Source organism: Castor canadensis, chromosome 6, assembly GCF_047511655.1.
Source record: "Castor canadensis chromosome 6, mCasCan1.hap1v2, whole genome shotgun sequence".
NCBI lineage: Eukaryota > Metazoa > Chordata > Mammalia > Rodentia > Castoridae > Castor > Castor canadensis.
Window position 1 is genome coordinate 158,536,463 of NC_133391.1, and position 19,069 is coordinate 158,555,531.

Consider the following 19,069-nt stretch of genomic DNA (forward strand, 5'->3'; position numbering starts at 1 on the left):
GAACACATCATATGTAAAGGGACAACCTTTCAAATCTATGAAAATGGTTAGTGTCACAATACTGGTATGAGAAACAAAGGAAGGATATATTTTAGAGGGATTCTCTTGGTGCAAGTGTTCTTTATTTTTTATGCTTTATGTCCCAGGAGCCAGTATCTGACAAGTGCTACTTTGAATGAAATGAAGTGGTATCCCTTGTCTTACTTCTAATGAGCAGTGCTTGCCCAGCTAAGGCTTCAGACACAGATGGATATAATTGATCCCTGTGAGGAGTTATCAAAACACAGAGCTGTTTATGAACGACATGAAACCTGTCTAAGCTCCCTGTCCTTGGAGTAAACAACAAACTTGTATCATGTCAGCAGAGGAAATGTGGAGCATGAGTCATTTTTCTTTGGTCTGAAAATGTGTTTGCTCACTTAAGACTGATAGTGAAAATACATTTTGAAAACTAGATAACAAATGTAAAATTATTTGATGTTTATATATGTTGTTTTCCTCAGGACCATGATATTCCTTCTCTCTCTCTGTCTCTCTCTCATTAAGTAGTACTGGAGTTTGAACTTTGATCATCACACTTGCTAGGCAGGCACTCTACCATTCAGCCACATCCCGATTAATTTTTGCTTTAGTTGTTTGTTCAGATAGAATTTCCTGCTTTTTTGTCTAGAGCCAGCCTCAGACTGTGATCCTCCTCCCTGTGCCTCCTGGATTGGTGGGGTTACAGGATTGAAACTTGGCCTGTCCATTGAGACGAGACTTTCCTAATGTTTTGCCCCAGGAGATCTAGATATATGATTCTCCAGATCTGTTCCTCCTGAGTAGCTGTGATTACCATCAGGTGCCACCACATCTGGTGTCTCTGGGTGTTTTATTACTAGTACCAAGATCATCATTACTGAGCACATCTTAGAGTCAGGAAGCAATTCCATAACCAAGAACTAAACCAGTTTCAAAGAAAGAGTCACCATCTTTCAGTGCTTGCCAAATTCACCACATCTGGCTTTTGTCCACCTCCATCATCAGTCCTGGCTTAATTTTTATTCTTTCTTTTACATTTTTTGCTTTTTGATACAAAAAGCAAATTGAGATTAAAAAAAAACACCTGTACATATTTGTTCATATGTAAAAGGTTTCAGTCCATGATCATTGGCCCTGTGGACCAGTCTTGAGGCAGAGCATCATGGTTCAAAGTGCATAGTGAATCAGAGCTGCTCACCTCATGGCAGCTAAGAAAAATAAAGAGAACAGGTCAGGGACAAGAGTTCCTCTACAAGTCATGTTCCCATCACAGCCTTCTTCTCAGTAGTCCACTCAGCTGTGACCCATCAAAGTAATGACGTTAGAGCCCTCATGATCACCTGGCCAGCAAGCTTATAAATTCCCAACCCTTAGTGGATGGTTTTAGATTCTAAGCATAACATGTCCTCATTTCTTGCCGCTGATATTTTATTCCCTTTCAGATGGAGTTGATTACTATGCAGTTCACAGAAACTGTTTCTAGTGAGTCAAGCAAGTGTGCCCACCAAGCACTGGTTTTCATTCCCAGGCACTTCCAATAGGTCAGAAATTTTATCACACACATAAAAAATCTAGGCTCAGCCACAAAATGCATGAGAGAGAGAGAGAGAGAGAGAGAGAGAGAGAGAGAGAGAGAGAGTCATATGGCATGCTAAAGCAAAATAATATATTTTAATTATTAATTTTAGTAGATGGGAAGTAGCAAATGTTTGCAAAATTGCCTGGTCTCTATTTTTCTCTTACTGAGCCAGAGTTTTTATTTATTTAAAAAATTTTTTTTGGAAGTCCTGAGGTTTGAACTCAGGACCTTCATTGCACTTGCTGGGCAGCATCGACCACTTGAACAACACCTCCAACCATGTTTTGCTTCAGTTATTTTTCACATAGGGTCTTGTGTTTTGTCCTGGAATGGTTCCTATCTGTGCTTCCCACATAGCTGGGACTACAGAACACTCCATCATGCCCAACTTCTGATTAAGTTGGGGTCTCACTAATTTTTGCCTGGGCTACACTTGAACTGAGATCCTCACAGTCTCCACCTCACAAATAACTGAGAGTTTAGGCATTAGCACTATGTCTGATATTACATAGCAAGAGTTTTGAGGATTAAAGAAAGACTTGGTATAGAGCAATTCTGTATAGCACTGTTCTAACAGGTGCACATGTGATGTTTTGTTTCTTTGCCATCAGTACTCAGTGTCCACAGAGGCAGAGAGTTTTGGATGGATCAAACATCCCTCGAATACTAACCCAGCACATAATGGGTGGTCAATAAATATTACCTAAATGAGTGACTTGATTTGTGTATCACTGATTCTGATCAAATAGTGAAATAAGATAGTATTAATTTGTAACTATGGGCTGTGTGAAAAAACCACCACAATTAAATACTTTGTTCATAAGTATTAAAACATGAGAAACTATCATGATTTCAGTGTTTCAAAATATTTCCTTAGAATTGTCCTTAGTAGCAACTGAGGGGAGCTACTTCCATGAAAAAATAGTTGTTTTTTATAAATTTTGGACCTGTAGCTTCACTCGTAATCATGTACTATTAAGTAATAATAACCAATAGGTAACATGTATTTTAGATAATTCTAAGAATGTATACATTATGTTAAAGCACATGTAAAGACTACAGCAAAGAGATAAAGAAATGATAAAAAATTAATTACTGTATCTTAATAAACATTTTATATAGTTTTATGGCTACAACTTTCCTTCTAACATCTACTTGGGTCATCAGTATTTTAAGAGCCCAAACCATAAAAATAAAAATAATTTTCTGCCTGCTAAATAATATGTAATATTTGAAAAATTTAGTAAAATTATAAAAAACAATAAACTGAACTCTATTTAAAGCAGCATTCTAATGTTTACATTATAAAAAAATATTCTGTTAGCCAGGTGTTGGTGGCTTCTGCTGCAATCCTAGCTACTCAGGAAGTAGAGATCAGGAGGATCAGGTTAGAAGCCAGCTCAGGCAAATCATTCCCAAGACCCTATCTCAAAAACCCTTCACAAAAGTAGGGCTGGTGGAATGGCTCAAGGTGAAGGCCCTGAGTTCAAGCCCTAGTACCAAACACACACACACACAAAAAAATGTTCTGTTGATTTTTGTGCCAGAATATTTTATTCATGGATTATTTTGTAAGTTACAAGTACAGTTAAACACTGGCTTTAATCAGAACCAGAACCAAAACAGAGTGCCACTAAAATATATATTCTAAATTTTATGATCATTTGAAAATATGCTAGGAACAAATGTGCAGAAACAATATAAAATGTTAGATGAAAAACCTAGAGTTATTGTACAACTTGGTGTGCATGGAATGAAAATGCAGACAAAATGTGATATGAAATGTCTCGAAGAAACTCAAGGAGAAGCAGATTATTTAAAAAGGTCATGAATTTAGCAAATGCATGAGTAGCTCAAGTGTTAATCTCTGGGGAAGTTTGCCCTATTTGACTTTGTCATGGCTATTCTGTTCTATACTTAGTGTTTAGGACTCTCCAGAGAATTATCTTTCTGAAGTTGGTTATTGCATGCAGTCTGCTTGCAAATGTGCTGATAACATTTAGCTTCCATTAACTCCATTTATAGAGGCTAAGGAATAGAGAAGTTATTTTATTTTAAAAAAATGGAATAAAACTGGGTGCTAGTGGTTCACATCTGTAATCTCAGGTACTGAGGAGGCAGAGATGATGAGGATCAAGGTTCAAGGCCAGCCCCAGCAAGAAGCTAAACCCTATCTTAAAAATATTCAACACAATAAAAGGGCTGGTGGAGTGGTTCAAGTGGCAAGCATGAGGCACTGAGTTCAAACCCCAGTACCACCAAAATAAAAGTAAAAGAAAAAAAAAAGGAAGAAACCTTGCTAAGAAAATAAGAGACTGATGAGATTAAATTTTGTTAAGATTATTGAACATATTCCCTACAAACATCGTATCAAAACCTCAATGTGTTTAAGCCCTTTCCAAAAAAATACTACAGCCATATTATATTTATTTATACAGATTTACTTACCATAGATTTGAAGAATGATTCATGTATACATGCATATAAATATACATGCTACATTTCATCAACATCAAATTTTATGTTGGAGTAATTATTTTACATTGAGAAAATCTTATTAAATATTAAATTATTTTGCTTATAGCATTTGAGAGTTTGTTCAATATAGTCCTCTCAAGTATCTTTTTATTTTATGCATCTTTTTAGACTGTGGTTAAAAATTACTAAATCGCCTTTCTATTGCTGTGACAAAATAGCTGAGAAAATCAACTTAAAAGTAGGACTGGTTTATCAAGGCCCAGGGTTTCATAGATTTTAATGCAAGAGCATTTGGACTGGTTGCTTGTGACCTGTGGCATCACAGAACGTCATGGTGGGTGGAAAGGCATGCCAGAGGAGGCCTGTCCACCTCAAGGTGGCATGGATTAAATTGGGAGGAAAGCAGCAAGGGACCTTCAGGAGCACACCCACAATGACCCAACTTCCTGCCTTCTAGTACGCTTCACCCCCTAAAGGCTTCACAATGTCCAAACAGTGTCACAGGCTGATAACCAAACATTTAACACATGGGTCTTTGGACCATGACAATGTTAAATATGAACATTTTAGTGAAAATGTGAAAGATATGAAGAATAAGACATTGGGAGGTGGGGAGTGACTTGGAAAAGTCAATGGAAACATGCAGTTTGATACCTAAACAGGCAGAAATTTAGGATGGAGAAGCAAATAGAAGGTGCAAAACCATTTTAATTAGCTTTATTGTTTGTGAACAACACAAAGAGAAAAACTGAGTTTTGCTAAACTAACTCTTCACGGATTTTTTCATACTAGTTTTGAGTTTTTAATCTTATCTATGTCTTGATTTATATATCTGTAACCTTCTCCTGATCTTCTTGGGAAGTCTTTGCTACCTCCAGTGAAACAATTGGGTATATAAAGTCTAGACAGGATCTTATCAAGTCATCAGTCCCTCTGAATCTCGTTAGTGTAATGGACTTTTACTTAGGAATCATAAAATAAAGCACATTCAGCTTATTTTGCTTGTGCTAGAAAAATATATCATCCCCTCCAAACTTACACAAAAAAAATAAAGACTATTTCTGTTGGTAGACTATTAACATATGATGGTGTTGTAATAGCTGGTATTTGCTGGTTCTGGGCTGAATACTTTGCTCAGATTTGCTTAAACATCAGAGCTCAGAGCTGTTATCAGTTTAAGAAGGAAAAGTTGAGATGCCATAAGACGAGATCCTGTGTTCTGGAAGGATAGGCAGTCAGATTCCAAAATACACACAACAAAACTTTGCTAATTAAATACAATTAGAATACTCACCTGAATTTTTGAGTTGCTTTATAATTCTATAATTATTGAAAATAAAATTTTAAATTTCATTATTTTAAACAGCTTATTAAAAATCTCTAGAACCGCAAAAGCAGACTTAAACTGTACACTGTTTCATGCTTTAAAACATGATAGCTATGAACCTGAAATATGTGACATGCTTGAAAATATTTTAAATTCTTTAAAAAATTTTTATAAGTATGTATCAGTTGTAATGTTTCCATAATGCTAATAATGTACTTTGATCAAATTCACCCCCTCCCCTCCATTACTCTTTCTTATTCACCCTTTTTTAAACACTTTAATGGTTTTCATTATCGTATTTTCATACATTCATGTAAAGTACTTTGATCATAATCCACTCCCATCACCTTCTTTTCATAGTTTCCCTCACATCCAACTGGCTCCCCCTCAAACAGTCCCTGCTTTAAACTTATGCTATTCATGCCATTACTATTATTATTATTATTATTATTATTGGTCTGAATTTCTAGACCAAAGACATACTGTCAAAGAACATATGGTATTTACTTTTCCCAATCTGGCATATTAAACTTAATGTGACACTTTCAGGTTCAATCTATTTTCCTGATAATGACATATTTCATTCTTCTTTATGGATGAATAATACTCCATAGCATACATATTACTACATTTTATTTATCCTTAATCAATTGATGGACACCTAGGCTGATTTTATACTTGGCTATCATGAATGGTGTTGCTATAAACATGGGTGTACAGGCATCATAACTGTATGCAGAATTATATTTCTGCTTTGATTATAGGAGTGGTACAGCAGGGTCTTAAAATATAAGAGATAATAAGAAAAACATAGCATCTTATAGTCCTGTTTTTTAGTTTCTTGAGGAACCTTCATATTGATTTCCATAGAGACTTCAGTATTTTACATTCTCATCAACAGTTTATAAGTGTTCTATTTCCCACACATCCTCACTATTATTTGTTGTTTTCTTTTTTAACTTTATTTTATCATTTTTACATTTACTCACATGTATATACAATGTTTGGGCCACCTACCCCCTCCCCCGCTTCCAGGCAGAACCTGTTCTGCCCTCTTGTTTCCCGAGAAAATATAAGAGATAATAAGAAAGACAGCATTTTTTCTAGTTTAAGATAAAGATAGCTATACAGAGATTCCTAGCATTGCTTCCATGCACATGTGTATTGCAATCCACATTGGTTCACCATTACCAGACCGCCTCGCTACTTCCTGGTCACCTTTCCATAGTGGACTCTGTTAGTTTAAGATTACTATACTCACTCCTCTACAGTGAGCACATCAACCATTTTCAAGTTTTAGGTTTTCTTCCCTTTCCCCATTCCTGCCATGTGCTTTCTCCCCTTAGCGTGTGACCCATGTCCAATAACATCACTGCATTTGTTTTAGGACTACAATCCACATATGAGGGAGGACATGTGATTTTTGGTCTTCTGAGCCTGGCTAACTTTGCTTAAGATGATGTTCTCCAGTTCCATACATTTACTTGCAAATCACAAAATTTTATTCTTCTTCACGGCTGCATAAAATTTCATTGTGTATAAATACCACATTTTCTTAATCCATTTGTCAGTAGTGGGGCATCTTGACTGTTGCCATAGCTTGGCTATTGTGAATAGTGCTGCAATAAACATGGGTGTACAGGTGCCTATGGAATAATCTGAGTAGCATTCCTTCAGATATATCCTTAGAAGTGGTATTGCTGGGTCATATGGCAGATCTATGTTTAGTTTTTTAAGAAGACTCCATATTGTTTTCCAAAGTGGCTGTATTGGCTTATATTTCCACCAACTTATGAAGATTTCTTTTTCCTGGCATCCATGCCAACATTTTTTGGTGGTGTTTTTGATGATAGCTATTCTAATAGGGGTGAGGTGGAATCATTGTGGGATTGATTTGCATTTCCTTTATGGCCAGGGATGGTGAGCATTATTTCATGTGTTTTTCAGCCATTTGGACTTCCTCCTTAGAAAAAGTTCTGTTTAGTTCAGTTGACCACTTCTTATTGGTTCCTTAATTTCTGGGGAGTTTTGTTTTTTGAGCTCCCTGTATATTGTGGTTATCAGTGCTTTGTGTAATGTATAGCTAGCAAAGATTTTCTCCCACTTTATGGGTGGTCTCTTCAATTTAGAGACCATTTCTTTTGTTGTGCAGAAGATTTTTTTAATTTCATGTAGTCCCATTTGTCTATCCATTCTCTTAGTTGCTATGCCACTTGAGTTCTACTGGTGAAGTCCATTTCTATACCTATTGCTTCCAGAGTATTCCCAGCTCTTTCCAGTACTAACTGCAAGGTTTTGGGTCTGATATTAAGGTCTTTTCTCCATCATATGTTTTTGGCACCTTTGTCAAAAATAAAGTAGGCATAGCTGTGTGGATTCATATCTGGGTCCTCTATTCTGTTCCACTGGTGTTCATATCCATTTTTATGCCAGTACAATGCTGCTTCTATTGCTAGGGCTCTGAAGTATAGTTTGAAGTAGGGTGTTGTGATACCTTCAGCATTGCTCTTTTTGCTCAGTTTTGCCTTGGGTATTCACAGTCTTTTCTGTTTCCAAATGAACTTTAGGGTAGATTTTTCAATCTCTGTGATGAATATCATTGGGATTTTGATGGGAATTGTGTTGAACACAATTTCTTTCAGTAGATTTCTTTCGGTAGTATAGCCATTTTTACTATGTTGTTTCTGCAAATCCATGACAGAGGGAGCTCTTTCCAGCTTCTCTAGTCTTCCTCTATCACTTTCTTCAGTGAATTGTAGTTCTCCTTGTACAGGTCATTTACATCCTTTGTTAAGTTTATTCCTAGATATTTGATTTTTTTTTGAGACTATTAGAAATGGAATTGATTTTCTATGTTCTTTCTCAAATTGTTCATTGTTGGGGCACAGGAAAGCTAATGATTTTGTAAGTTGATTTCATATCCTGCTGTAGCTGTTTATGGACAAAGTTTTTTGGGTCTTTCAGAGGTAGGATCATGTTGTCTACAAATAGGGATACTTTGATTATTTCTTTATCTACTTTCATTCCTTTTATTTCTTCTTCTTGCCTTATTCCTCTGACTAGGAATTCCAGGAACATATTGAATAGGGGTGGGGAGAGTTGGCAATCTTTTCCAGTTCCCGAGTTTAGGGGAAATGGTTTCAGTTTTTCTCCATTAAGTATGATGTTGGTTATAGGTTTGTCATATATAGCTTTTATAATGTTGAGGGACATTCCTTCTATTCCTTGTTTTCTTGGAGCTTTTATTATGAAGTGGTGTTGAATCTTATCAAAGGCTTTTTCTGTATCTATTGAGAGGATCAAGTGGCTTTTGTCTTTGCTTCTATTAATGTGCTGTATTATATTTTTTGATTTGCACATGCTGAACCCTCCCTGCATTCCCAGAATGATGCTGACTTGGTCATGGTGAATGATCTGTCTGATATGTTGTTGGATTTGGTTTGCCATTATTTTATTGAGGATTTTTGCATCAATGTTCATCTTGATGATTGTCAGTCTGACTTGGGAGAGATGGAATCTTAGTGTTGTCTTGATTTGCATTTCCTTCAAAGCTAAGGATGTTGAACATTTCTTCATATATTTATTTTCCATTTGTTCTTTTGAGAACTGTCTATTCATTTGCCCACTTAATTAAAGTGGGATTATGTATTCTTCTGCATTTATTTTTTTGAGACTTTTATGTACTTTGGAAATAAACCCTTTTTCCAATGAATAGCTGGCAAATATTTCTTTCATTCTGCAGTCTGTTTCTTGATTCTGGCAATTATTTTATTTGCTGTGCAGGAGCTTTCTAATTTTATACAATGCCATTTGTCAATTCTTACTCTTATTTCCCAAACAAATAGAGATCTACTTAAAAAGTTGTTACCTATGCATGTATCTTCAAGGGTTTTGTATTGTGATCATAAGTGCTTTACATAGGTGTAAATGATTTAAAATATACAACAACCTAACTAAATATCAAAATACTAAATTGATATAAGAAAACATTGATTTTGGTCAAGTTGGGTAAAACCCCAAATATAAAGTTGGTTTGTAAATGTAGGAGTTTTAAATTTTTTTGAAAGAAATGGAATTATTAAAGCATTGAGATATAAGTAAGGATTTATTAGCCAAAGTCAATGGACTCATAATGAAAACCTATAGCTCTAATTTTCATGAGGTTTAGAACTAGAAGAGATGAATTTGCCTTCATTTCCAAGGAGATTTTAGCTGATTCATTTGATCTGTTCAGTGTCCAAGTGTTAGGGTATTAGTTATCTACTTTTTGAGGCTTCATTTAACTTTCTAAATAAGAGACTGTCTGGGTTGACTGGCTATGTTACTGACATGAACTGCTTATATATCTTTTGCCTGTTAGAGGTTCATAAGGATATTTGCTTTAACTCAAAATGTTGAGGGCACAAATATTCATTACCTCATTCATGACTTTTTTTCGTCTTTCTATAATTTCTTTAATTACTTTTGAAAAACTGTCCTTTTGTCACACCTGCTTGACATTTTGTGTGTGTGTATTTGCATATGATTTGTTAAAGTGTATAATAAATAGATATGATATCCTCATCCTGCAAAATATGGTAGCACTCAGTAAACAGTCTTAAAGTAAAGAAATAAATTCACTTACTATGGTCCCTTAGAAGCTTTCAATGAATGAGGAGACTGTGAGAAAATTTCAGAATGAAAAGTAGCTAAGGAGCAGAAAAATTGCATGCAGAAAATACAAGCTTACTTAGAAAGGAAAATAAGAAATAAAAGTGTTTTGCAAGTGTGATATCTATAATAAAGTCTCAAATGGTAAGCACGATATATAAAATGGCATTTTTCTTCAGAGCACCAGGCCTTTGCTATAAGAAAGATCAAATAAAAGCCACAATAACCTGGAACAACAGGCATCTGATTCACTGCAAGGATATAGCTATGATAAAGCTAACTGAAAGGACTTCTGAATAAATTTGTTAAACACATGGTGATATAAATTAAGAAATGCCATGCTTGAACTCTGATCAAGGTATTCTTAATAAGCATAGTCAGATATTTTTATAGAATAATTCAATTCATACTCATGCAAAGAAAAGATACTGTGGATAGAAAGCCATTCAGTGATGAATCCTTCCTGTGCAAAATGAACTTCCTGGATATTTAACAGAACAAAATATTTTTTGCTACCCTTATGTGAGAGAGTCCATTAACATTCATTAGTTTAGACAGTTTAGGTAAAATAAGTATGACAGAAATTTATTAGAAGGAAGCAGTACATGCTGTTTAGGAGCCACAAAGTCTTCCTGGGAAAAATATGACAAAGAAAAAGAAGACATATACATTTGATACTTCAAAAAATTGGGAGAGAGGATATTGACATAGAGGCAGGAAAATAATTGTTATGAATTGACAATTGGGTTCAAATATAGGTCTCAAAGTTCTAGAGTCCAGATACTTTTAGGGAGAAGAGACCAACATTTATGGTGCAGATTCTTAGGCAGTCAGATATTACTGTCTGTATTTGTATTTTTAATATATAAGAAATCAGAGACTGTGCATGTGCTATATTAATTCCATTAAACACAAAGCCAATATTTGTGCAAACTTCCTTTTCTTCCTATTATAGCTAACTACTTCAGGCCTCTGTAGGTATAAAGCTTTGAAGACACATGAAGTTTTTGGGGTTTTTTTTGGTAAATATGAGGTTATTTTGGCTCTGAAAGTTTCACAAGACAACATATGTAGGCCATATGGATCACAGGAATGGCAGATCCAGGCACCAATGACTCATGCCTATAATCTTAGCTCCTTGAGAGGCTGAGATAAGAACCATGCTCAAGGCCAGCCCAGTCAAAAGTTTTCAAGACCCCATCACAACAGAAGAAAAGGTGGGAATGTAGATCCACATCTGTCATCTCAGCTATGGTAAAATAGCTTAAAATAGGAGGGTCGTGGTCCCAATCAGCCTGGACAAAAAGCATGACACTATTTCAAAATAATCACAGCAAAAAGGGCTTGAGGTATGGCTTAAGTTGTACAATGAACTCTTAGCAAAAAAAAAAAGCCTTGAGTTCCATCCCTAGTACTTCTGAGAGAGAGGGATTGAGAAAGACGAAAAGAGAGAGAGAGAAATTTGGACATCACTATCCACATACACAAAAGACCATATATGAGTCTTGAGAAATGAAGACAGTATAATACTTGGAGGGAAATGAAAACATAACAACTGTAGTTTTCTAATAAGTAGATTGTGATGTATTTCTTCTTCTTTAAAAACATATTTTAAGCACGCTTCATTGTTTTGAAGTAGTACCCAGCGCCTCAATCATGCAAGGCAAGGGCTATGTCAATGGAGCTCTCAGACCTTTCATTTTTATTTCTTCTGGAGACAGGGTATTATACCTTGTGCATGCTCTGGCCTCAAAACTCAAAATGCTCCTGCTTCCATCTCCCAGGTTTCTGTTATTACAGGCATGTGTCACATGCAAGGAGAAATGGACAATTTCTAAACTCTACTAAACCATTGTCTCTATCAAACCATTATAACTTTATGAAGTGTTTGGTTTATCATTAAATGACTAAAAAAATAGAATCTCTCTAAGCTAAGGTACAAATATTACATCTCTTGAGGAGAAAGTAAGGTTGAGGAAAAGGATAAGAGGAAAAATATTGAAAGTGACTAACAAGAAATCAGTAGTCATTCAAAGTTTAGAGAAGCACGTTGAGATTCCTAAGGAAAAAAGTGTAACTATTATTCTTGAGGAAGCAATTGCAATCTCAGTGTTCTTGTACATGGCTTAAATGATCAGTAGAATGTTGAAGTGTACTGAACTGAATTTGCTTTCATTTCATTATATGCCTAAAGACAAAAATCCCCAAAATATTAACAAAAAAGTACAGATAAGAGTGAACTGATTTTGATCTATTATAACTATCCAAGCAAAAAATAGTTTCCTACCATGACTTATAATTATATTTATAATTATATAATTATAATTATTCCTACCTTTTTATTGTTTAAGAAAAAGATGTAATGTTTTAGAGTACTTCTATACAATTAAGCACTAAATAAATATGTTGTTGAAAATTGGGACCATGCCAAAGGTACTTTTTCCTTTGTGAGGAAGTTATCAAGTAAATTAAAAGAAAAAAATACGAAGAATGCTTACTTAATGCAAAAATAAATGTCTTAAAGGTATTTCTGAAAGCTCATTTAAAAAAAAGTATACTGTATTGATGGATGTCTGTGCCTCATGCTTATAATTCTACTTTCTTAGGAGAATGGAATCAGGAGGATTTTGGTTCCAGGCCATCCAGGACAAATAGTGTACCAGACCCCATCTCCAAAATACCACAGCAAAATGCACTGGAGTTGTGGCTCAAGTGGTAGAACACCTGCTTTGCAAGCACAAAGACTAGAATCAAACACTAGTCACACCAATAAACTATATGCATATATATATACATATATGTATACATACATAAAAATATGCATATGTATACATACACACACACATATATCTGTATATATACACATATATATGTATATATATATATATATTCAAGTAGCCCATAGGACAGATTAATGTTTTCATTTTTGATTTCTAGTCAATTGTTAAAACAGGTTTCTTAGCAACAGTCATCTTACACTTGTATGATCTGTTTTATATACCATGAATAGTTTTTCATAAATATCATTTACTCAGTGAATAAATACGTGATGAATCAAATGTTACTTTATGTATGCCAAAATAGACATTCATGTTGCATGATTGTAACCAGTTGCATTTGATTTACTACCCACAGGTTTGAAGTGGACTATAGCACTCCCCAAGTAAAACATAAGATGGTTCCTCTGGAAGGGTATTGTATGGCAAAAACTTGTACATTTTACAACTGAGTCATGTCTTCCCTAAAAATGTCCAGAAATTACAGTAACATTTTCATGACCAATTCATTAATGGTTTTTTTCTTATAGATTTCTTACAATTGTTGTATCAGGACTCAAAATATTCAAAGAAAATGACAGTCATTTTCCAACGTTTATACTTTAATCACAGGATTTAGTGAATCACATAAAACATACAAGGAAATACTAGCAGCTAAAACTAGACCTATGATTTTAGACATGGCGAAATAGGGGACGATGCTAAAGATGAGTAGCGGGAGAAAGTCAGGTTCAGACATACTTCAGAATTCAGCAGTCTTTCTAGGAGACTGTCATCTAGAGAACAGGGGTTGCCAAAACTCACCAGGTGACAGGTCTAAAACCTGGATAACAGAAAAAAGACTCAAGCAAAAAACCCGTGTTTGAACAGAATCTGGGTATGTGTCCTCATGGTTTGTGGATCAGAGATTTATGTGGGATCTTTATAGTCCAGGTATTTTAAAGTTGAAGGTGATACATGCCACAAGATGATACCAGACCTTAGCAAAAGTTTGTGGGCTAGGAAGGAATTTTTTACTTGAGAAGTAATATAAAATGATGTTGGTAGAAATAGGAAGGAGGGGGAGTGCCTATGCACAGACACATATGTTAATATGCATGACTCTTTACCTAGGACACATGTATCTTATCTCGTTTCATTTCATAACAACACCTGTGGTTGCACTGTAAGGCATGTATTATTTACCAAATTTTATAGACACAAGTCATTAAAGGGAAAGATTCCAAACCTAATTAAATAAGGATTGAATGAATTGGGTATCATGGTAATTACCTCTGTTCAAAAAATTATTGTTCTTCATATTATACTTCACTGCAGTCAGTGGTGGTTAATTTATGTGCCTGATATGAACTTGTATATGCATTCATGCACATACACAGCCAATATATAGATACATTATTTTAATTTCATTTTTTTCAGTGCTGTGTATTCAACCTAGGGCCTGTGCATTCTAAGCAAGCACTATACTACTGAAATAAATTCCCTACCCAGCACCTTATTTTTTGTATACTTTCTGTAATTTCTTCTACTTGAAAACATGTCAGAAAAGTTGTCTTTTTTTTGGAGGCACTGGGGAACTCAAAGCCTCACACTTGCTAGGCAGGCGCTTTTAATACTTGAACCACTCACCAGCCCAAAGTTTAAAAGTACAATTGAATGAGACATGTGTGTATAATGATTCACTATTAGACTTCTGTTTGAATTGATCTTGTGAAATATATTCAGCACGTATTAATTATAAGTAAGGTGATAAATTTTTCCAATTATGCCTGGAAGCTTTCTGGGTCTTGGGACATTGAGCAGTAAAACTAAGAAAATCCTTAGCAAAGCAGCTAAAAAGCTGATTGTCCTAATAAGACATTCTTGAAGCAATGTTGATCACTTACAGCATCTAGTTCTACCTCCCTAATATAATAATGTAATATGTTAGGCCATCCTTGTCCTAAATCTCCAAATATTTTTCTATAGGAATTGCTAAAAATCATATAATTCTATTCACAAACTCTGAAATTGTTCTACTGCTGCTACAGCTTAGTAAAGTAACTTTTCTCTCCCCTCTCTGGGTACTTGAGACTTTTCTTATATCATTCCTTGTAGCTTTCTAATGTCAGCCAAATATCTTATGCCACAAGGTTTGCCTGAACAATTAGATATAGAGTGTATGTCTTCTTGGCAATACTATAGGATCTGCTGTATCCTTCTGTCTTGTATTCAGATCATCTGTTGATATATGTCTCCCCAAACCTTCAGTGTTGGTTATCATACTTTCCTTCATTTTATACCCTTAAACTCCAGCATAGACTCAAGTGTATAGTGTACACTTAGGACATAGTAAAGGAGTTACATAATCAGACACAATTCGTCTACATCAATAATTCTTCTCAAAATACCAGCTCATAAGAATATTCAGTGGCAATTTTATTTCCAGTTGGGCATGGTTTGTTGAGCAGGTGCTAAAAAGGAATGCTGTGAAATATGCTTTCATGTTTAGAAAAGAATATACAATAGGAAGAATGAGGTCACTACATCACTGTGCCCCCTGATGTCTAAGAGAAATAACTTCACTTATACTTTTGGTAGGAGAATTACTATGAGACAAGCTATTGCCTTGAAGTCATCAGACATAAATGCATTTTCACACCATAAGTCAACAGCTGAGATATATAAAAGTTATCAGCAGCATGGTGCACACCCTCTTCCAAGAATACTCATCAAGTTCTCGTTGGGAATTTAGTAACAAATATTGACAAGTGAAGCTTAGAAACCTCATTGATAGAGCATAGGTAGCTTTCCTTTTTACTACAATGGGGTGCAAAGCACTTCATTTTCAATTAACAAACTTGTCAAAATTATAACTTGCTTTTTAAAGAGATACTTCCTTTAAACAACATTTCAGATTGTTCAGGTTTAACAAGGGGATCACTTTTGTCTTTAAACTTGTTTTAAACGGGTTGCTTGCAATAAAGTCTTCTGCTTTCAGCCACTGTCTTGAATGACTTCTTCCTGTTTCACAGACCGAAATAATAATGTTTATGAATGTATGGTACGTTGGGCTTTATGATTAACAGAAACCTCTCCCCTAAAATGTTATGTTTCAAATTATTAAGGCTATATAATGGTGATTGTAATGGAGTCATTATTGATCTGATTCAAATATCAGAAAAAACTTTCAAGCTACATGAACTTAGGCAAATTCTTGCAAGTTTCTGTTTGATTTCCTCATATGCAAAATGTGGAGAATAATAATACCTTTTATAGACTGTTGTAAAGATTGATAAGTTAATGAGCATCGTCGTTGAGAACAATATCTTTCACATGGTAAGCTTTAAAAATCATAACTCTTGTTATTATGATTGGAAAATATATGTATCAATTCATAAGTCTCATATTACATAAAGACTAGTAAAAGCTATTTCTGTTTTGTTACTCATTTTCTTGGATTTTCCAGCTCAGATACTTCACATAAATCAGAGTTCCTTATTAAAAAATATGTCAGATAATAAAAAAGATAAAAAGACATCATTAGCCAAGGTTACTGCCTTTTCTTTTTAGCAAGTTGTCCTGATATATAATATAATAAAACAGCAGTGAGCTTTATGCATGCGTTGGAGTGAAAATATGTTTACACAATTACCACATTTTTTCTTTAGCTTCTATTATGTGACGTTTTTTCTATCCACAGAAACAAAAAATCTACCTGTGCTGTGGCCTAGGATTTTGAAGTTGTTTGCAGCTGCGTCCCTTACCCTTAATCCTTCCCACAGCCATGTTAAGGAAATTTTACTGCTGAAACATTTTAATATTCAGCAGGTTGAGAGAACCCATGGTCAGCTTTAGAAATTTAGTCTCTGCTGAGCTTTCAAGGTGTCAAGACCCTAAAATAATATGAACAGCAGGAGTACTAAATCTTTCATTATTTCCAGTTTCCCCTTGAGCATACTGACTTTGCAATAAAGCAGCTGTCATTTACACTCTTCTTTATTGCCAGGTGGGTAATAGCTACAGGGAGAAAAATAAGGAACTCTGTCAAGTTAGCCTAACTGCCATTATGATTAATGTGTAATCATTGCACATTTGCATCTCCTCTTTTCACATACAGGTACTTCATAGATTGGAAGAGTGATGGGAACAGCTACTTTACAATAGATGGAACAGAAGGAACCATCGCCACTAATGAATTACTAGACAGAGAAAGCACTGCGCAGTATAATTTCTCTGTAATTGCAAGTAAAGTTAGTAAGTATGGCATGGATGGAATCAGTATTATACTTCAGTTCTTTGGATTTAACATCCTTAAATAAGTCCCTGCTGAGGTGCTTTTCATTTTTTGGTCCGACAGCTGAGTGGTCTCCCGGGGAAACTAGGAAACCTGTTTCTTTTCCTGATAGCATAAGTCCAGAGAAATTGTGACAACTGCCAGTGAGCCCTGTTTGCAGGATTGCATAAATAGCTAGAAGTGCTTTTCAGTGGGTGACTTCACCCTTTTTTACTTAGTGCCTTCAAAAATTGACAGAAGTGCTGACATCTCTCCCATACCCTATCCTTGTAGCTATGTCATTGAGATTCATAGGGCAGGCAGGAAGAAATAATTATTATATAAAATCACCCATTCTGGAACAGTTCCTGAAATTAAGAACATTTAAAAATCGTCCCTCTTCTTTAACCCCCTTAATTAGAATATATTAAAAGAATATTACTTAAATATATACCAGTTTTAACTGCAAGTGTTCAGGAGTAGCTTAGAATTGTTAGCAAATATTTTTAGGATTAAGATTGTTCACAAGTATTCTTTCTGTATCTGCTTTGTCCAGAAGAGAATTCCCTAAAGTGAGAGAATCTAGAGATCTTATTTGTTTAACAGGACAATCAAAGATATCATAATGTCTTCCTCAGGTAATAGATTAGGGTAAGAATAGCAACATTTGGTCTGTGACTTAGTAGTTTTTAAGAGAAATGCATCTTCCTAGTCCTTCTGCTACAGGTCTTGTAGTCAAGGTGTTTTAGGAAATCCCTTTGGGATATCTTTTATTTTTTCTTCTTATATTACTTCATTCATTTGATGTAAATTTGTAACACCTTGGCAGCTAATTTTACCTTTCAAATGAGGAAAGAGCTATGGAAAATTCTCCTGATAGTTTTTTTTTTTCCTCAGTCTCATCTCTGTGGTGGTATTTATATGAAACTGCTTTGTTTATCTTCAACAACTACTTCTAAACATGGATAATCAGAAAGTGATTTCTGGATCTGGACCTCAAAGAGGTCTTTGGCCAACTTCATTATTTGTAGGTTACTCTGATTCTTAAAAGTAAGTCTAACATGAAAAAGAATACAGTTCCCATCTTGTTCATTAAATGCTTACTCTTAGATTTCTGACTACCAGGAGGCTACCATTCTTGAGAAATCAGAAGCTGGTGCTCAGGTGAAGCCACACTCAGCTCAGAGAAGACACTAGCATGGAATATTTAGTCTAGTCCACTTACTAGATGAATGCTGTGTTTGGAACCTCCATCAACATGCAAAATGAATATTAAGCGAGCTAAAGTCTACATTTCTGCTTACAAAACTGTAAGAAATATAAAAATATTATTTTACAGAAATGTATTCCATGATTGTTTATTTTTTATATAGTAGCAGATAAACTGGAGAACCTAAAGCCAGCATAAATTGGAGCTTTGATTTCTTTGAAGTGGAGATGAAGATTCTCCAATAGGTTGAAAAGGGAAAGAAAGATAAGGGCACACAGTGGTAGGCCTATGGCTTAATAGCCCTCCTACCCCTTGCTCAACAAACAGCCTTCTTGGTTAAGTGAATAGCATAGTTTCTTCAATTCAGTTATTTTTGCTGTGTCCATTTGATCCTGAGGCCCTTCCCACGCCCAGTTAAATAGGTTCATTATATATACTGTTCCTCTATCGTATGTTTTGTCTTCCTTATCATCTTTCACATTGGTGCTTCTTGCTCATTTTGGTTCAGAGAGAAGATTATGACCTTAACTGCCTGAGTGCATGTGGAGAACAGAATGACATTCTCAACTTCTTGGGGGATACCCCATGCACATTCAGTTTAAAGTGTTTTCCTGGAATCTCCTTTCAAGGTGGCATCTTTCTTCCTTCCCATAATGCATCCTGTTACACTTATATTGTTAATCCTTATTCCTTTAATACTAACATTCAATGATTTCATTCATATAGGGTTTGGAAGACAGCTTAACTATGCAGCAGTTGAAAAATAAACATT

General features: G+C 35.1%; 1 protein-coding gene across 5 annotated transcripts in view; it reads left to right on the forward strand.

Moving 5' to 3' along the window:
- Cdh12 (cadherin 12) overlaps nucleotides 1-19,069 on the forward strand; it is a 1,151,540-nt gene that overhangs the window by 1,091,237 nt on the left and 41,234 nt on the right. For all 5 annotated transcript variants that reach the window (XM_074077695.1, XM_074077693.1, XM_074077696.1 and 2 more), the window contains one exon: nucleotides 16,932-17,068. In XM_074077695.1, coding sequence (XP_073933796.1) covers nucleotides 16,932-17,068 — 137 coding nt within the window. The remainder of the gene's footprint in view (nucleotides 1-16,931; nucleotides 17,069-19,069) is intronic.